At 36.7% G+C, this 4569-nt stretch overlaps 1 protein-coding gene across 1 annotated transcript; it reads left to right on the top strand.

Moving 5' to 3' along the window:
• The first annotated feature begins 2047 nt into the window (after positions 1 to 2047).
• Positions 2048 to 4273, top strand: LOC145594336 (uncharacterized). The gene is made up of 8 exons (XM_081650665.1): positions 2048 to 2151; positions 2229 to 2398; positions 2509 to 2571; positions 2677 to 2696; positions 2826 to 2870; positions 3046 to 3107; positions 3161 to 3252; positions 4136 to 4273. Exons 1-8 carry the CDS (start codon positions 2079 to 2081, stop codon positions 4271 to 4273), a joined length of 663 nt encoding a protein of 220 aa, XP_081506791.1. The 5' UTR covers positions 2048 to 2078.
• Positions 4274 to 4569: the final 296 nt, after the last annotated feature.

Here is a 4569-nt window from a genome sequence, read left to right as displayed (position 1 = left end):
ACATTGCTTTGGTTGCTTCTTTCAACCCCAATAAATTGGAGGTAGGAATAGGAGGTATTTGCTACACTTCTTCTTAGAAGTGGAAAAGGGGCTTGGTGTTGAAATCCATTGTAGAAGATGCACACTTTGTTGAATTTCTAGTTATTCTCTTAGCTTCAGAAATGGAATGATGTGGCTATCTTTTATTATCTAGGACTGCTGTTACTAGTATCATATTCAGAAAATTACAGACAAATATTATAACATGTGTCATCTGTTTGTACAAAGTTCCATTCAACTTCCATTCCAAAGATCGGGGTGAAGAAGTGTATGTCTCCCAAGAGAGATGGTGAAGTATGCTCATCTCATGACACAGAGAGCCGAACAAGGACATGGAGGAAGTGAAGTGTTGCGGAATTTGGCCAACCCCTATCCTATCAGTACTATTTCTAGTGAGACAATCTAATTAAATTTTAATTTTAGTCTTTTTCTGTTATATATAACTTTAACGGGATAATTACTTCTCTAAACTTTTATTCTATTGATAATACGCAAAATTCCTGTTCATCTTCATGATGAACAACATTTGTTCATCTTGAGGTTATAATTGGAAATTCCACATGTGCGACGTGCCACATGTACATGTTTTCTCCCGCTTACTTGTACACCTTTGCCACGACACATTCCTCCAGTTAGTACTGAAATATCACCCCGTTAAATAATTCTCCACTCACGGCGTTACCCTATATTTCCCAACGTTAGGGTCTGGTAGCATACTGATTGTTTCTGGAATTCTGGATCTAGTTGGGAGGGAAATCGATTTTTGTTGCTGAAGAAGGAGGATTGGGTGTTGCTGCTAATAGACCTCGAAACCGGATCAGTATTCAAAGGAATCGCAGTGTGCTTCTCGGCCGTTAGCCGCACGGTAATCTTGACCAATTGCAGTGTCCTTGTAAGTGTTTTATTAATTTTGGCCGTTCTCAATTGGATTGTTTTTATTTTGTTGGACAATGTTATTGATTTTCCCGTTGTCAATTTCATTGTATATGGGTAGCTTAATGGAGAATGTACAAATGAGTAGATTATACTCAAATCTTGATTGCAATCGCTGGTTGTTTGCTAACTCTGTGAGTCCACCGACAATCGATCAAAGCTCCCCGATCATCATCTCTAGTAGTTTGGATGGTTTATGCCCTCCTCCTCGTTTCCAGAGTACCGCTCAGCCACCACCACTCACCCTCGATCAAGGCTCACTGATCATCATTTCAAGTGGTGTAAATTGTAGTAAGATGACGATGATGTTCGTCCAAAGTTATGCCGTTTAGTACTAATAGTCACTAACAGCGTAACGTGGTTAATTAAACGGTGAAAAACAGTTACTGCCACGTGTACTATTAGTCAGCATCTCTTCCAGCTCATTCATTTAACTGCCTTGTCATTTCGTTACGTGGACTACTCCACTGTTCCACTTATTTACAAAATGCCCCTAAGATAAACATATTTCGATCATCTTGAAGATGAATGGGGGCCGGCTCTTGATAATATAGTTTTATATTAGCCGCCTCTATGAGACTTATTGAGACCTAATTGATCTATTCTACTTTTTTTAACCATAAACAAAAGAATTAGGGGGCATTTGGTTCACAGAGTGGTATGGGGTTGGAATCAAGAATGGGGTTAAGGTGGTATCGGGTTGGAACTTGATACTTAATACCATGTGTTTGTTTAATTCTGGAATGGAATATCTCACTATTCTCTCCTTTTATTTGATACCTAAGGGAATGAAATGAGCCAAACTCACCTCCCCCTAAGGTTTCTAAACCCCATACCTCATGGGTTTGAGGTATGGGTTTGAAATTCATATTTTTGACAACCAAACATATGGTATGGGTTTTAGTCACTCTAAACCCATACCTCATACCTATATTTCGTGAATCAAACGCCCCCTTATAGCTTTCTAGAATGTAAATCCGTAAGTGTAAGGTAAAAGTCAACGGGGATTCAAACATTCAAAAAGGATATAAATAGCATTCAAAACGTTAAAAGACGCGCCAATTCGCCACACACATATCCAGTGGAAAGGAAGCAAGCTCTTAACAATGGCGGCAACTGATTCTCAGAAACAACTGCTTACTTTGATTCGCGATTTTGCTGCAGAAAAATCTCATGGAGGTCTCTCTCTCTCCTCTGATTGTTCGTGATTTGATCAATTTTCCTTCCAATAAACTCGGTTTCAATTATTTTTGCAGAGAGAAGAGTCTTCAGCTTGAAGAAGCGTATCGAGGAACTTGAATCAGAGCTGAATTCAGCAAATTCAGAGCTTGAAAATGGAAAGAGGTTCAAGGAAACAACCGATCAAGAGCTTAAAGGTTTCGAGGTCGAATTATCGATGAATGAAGCTTCAAAGCAAACCCTAGAGGTCTAATCTATTTCTCAATTATAATTACTTTTGAAATTATTACTATTTCTCATCGATTCTCATTTGATTTTGAGATTTTGAATCTCGTTGTGTGTTTATTTATTTTTTAGGCAAGAATTGTTTCGATTCAGGATGAAATTTCGAAAGTAGGATCTGATGTTGATGTTATTAAGGTAATCTGTTGACGAGTTTTTGTGTTAGATTTGAAATTTCCGTCAATTTTCTGATTTTGATAATGTTGAATGTATGTGAACTTCGCTGTGGAAATCGTTGCGAAGAATGAAGAAGCAGCACTTAGGTATTTTTTACTTTTTCAGCTTTTTGATCAATTGTTTTTGTTGAATATAAACAATGAATTTGCTACATTTCTGGAATTAATTTCTTCTGATAATTAATTGTTCTTATGAATTTGCTATTGTTTGTATAGAGATGAATTTATCGGACAAATGCTCAACTTCAAGACTGAGATAAGGTTTGTCCTGTATAAGTCTTGTATTACTGCAAATCACTAAATATTCATAATAAAAATATGTAAGCAGAAGAGATTGGTAATTAGTAAATCGTAATTTTGTTACATGACAAAGTGTTCTTATCCGAGGTTGTCTGAGTTGTAATGTGCTTGTGACAATGTGATTTACCTATTGCAGAAAATTTCAGGAGTTTTCCCGTCCTAATCAGCAGCAAACTAGTTTCCAGAGAACTTCATCAGGTGATTTTCATTTTTCGATGTCCTGTGACTTATTTGGCTTACTGATGATGAAGCTCATGTATCAAACTTCAGTTCCTATGTACATGACAGTGTATTGGGCTATTGCCTATTGGCCCTAGCATATCAAAACTACTCTGCGAGTCTGGTGCTTGTGATTAGTGTTGGTTGTTCTCTAGTGACTAAAATGTTACTTTGATTTTGTTGGACTAGTTAGTTGCTTGAGCTTCTTGTCAGGTAGTTGGTCTATCCTGTCCTGGTTGGGAACATATATAGAGGCATTAGGTTGATTTTTTATGGTTTCCATACAAGAAAGTTGTGTCATGAGTTCTAATCATGCTCTCTAAGAGCAGATTTTAATTATGGCATTTAGAATGGACATAGAAGCTAATAACTCAATTGTATTTTCGGTTGTTCCATAAATGAGGAGATGCCAAACGTGATCAAGTAATCAAAACTCATATAATTGGTTGCTAAATCTTATTGGAAAAAGGATCTTGAAGCTATTCACGTTTTGAAGACCATTCCCCAGCCTAACCACTTGATATTACGGTGATGAATATTTTGGGTCATTTTCTGGCAACTAATTTATTTAGTCTTCCCTATGTCAAAGTGGGAAAATTTGTTGTGCCTGGTCTTGCCAACATTGGGCCAAATGCATTGCAAGCTTATAGCATTGAGTACCATGAACTTGCATGCACTTAGTCTTCTCAAATATAATGACCAAAGTTGGCTTGTAATATGAATTTGGGATAAGAACTAACACCAGATCAACATCGCCACCGCCCTAAATGGACTGCATGAACATTGGGCAATGAAGTCGAATTGGCTCATTTTTTTTTTTGGCTTGGCCTTTCATTGAAATAGTCCTGAGATTGATAACCTTTGTTTATCATTTAATTCATTAAGAATTGATTGACTACTTGTGTGTGTGTGTGTGTGTGTTTTTTTTTTTTTTTTTTTTTTTTAAATTCTTAGTTAAGGATTGTAAGCTGAAGATTTTTTCAACTTTGCTGCTATGTCTTCATCAGTTGGTTTTTATTAGGCCTAAATACATGAATGAGAAAAAATATACTATGCTGTCATGGAATAATGTCACAGCATTATGCTTGAATGATTTGTTTGTGAACAAGCTGACTGGAATTCTTTATAAAGACTTGCTTGGGTGACTTTTCAAATTATATGATGTGTCTGAAAATTATACTTTGAATCAGTTTTTGATGAGGTCCTTTTCCTGTTTGCCTACATGGCTATTTAAAACTAAAATGTGCTCTCTTGTTTCCATTCAAGTTGGTAAGCTAAAACAAGGGAACAAAATGTACTTGAATTTCCCTATATGCATTGCGGTTTAACCCTGCCCAGCGAGGTAAAATATTTTGCGTTTACTGAAAGAATGTGGTCATGCAGACAGTGAAGATGCAGAATTGATTGATCTTGAGAAGAAGGTCTCTTTCATGGTTGCTCA

Source organism: Chenopodium album, chromosome 19, assembly GCF_948465745.1.
Source record: "Chenopodium album chromosome 19, dcCheAlbu1.1, whole genome shotgun sequence".
In the NCBI taxonomy this organism is placed as follows: domain Eukaryota; kingdom Viridiplantae; phylum Streptophyta; class Magnoliopsida; order Caryophyllales; family Amaranthaceae; genus Chenopodium; species Chenopodium album.
The sequence above is the reverse complement of the archived record's forward strand: the minus strand, read 5'-3'. Positions and strand labels throughout refer to the sequence as shown.

What these genes read in the sequence shown, in the direction of transcription:
- LOC145594336 (XM_081650665.1), top strand. Translation starts at nt 2,079, where the DNA reads ATGGCGGCAACTGATTCTCAGAAACAACTGCTTACTTTGATTCGCGAT. An exon ending in AATGAAGAAGCAGCACTTAG is followed by an intron (nt 2,697 to 2,825) that starts GTATTTTTTACT and finishes TTGTTTGTATAG; the next exon opens with AGATGAATTTATCGGACAAA. An exon ending in AAAACTACTCTGCGAGTCTG is followed by an intron (nt 3,253 to 4,135) that starts GTGCTTGTGATT and finishes TGTCTTCATCAG; the next exon opens with TTGGTTTTTATTAGGCCTAA.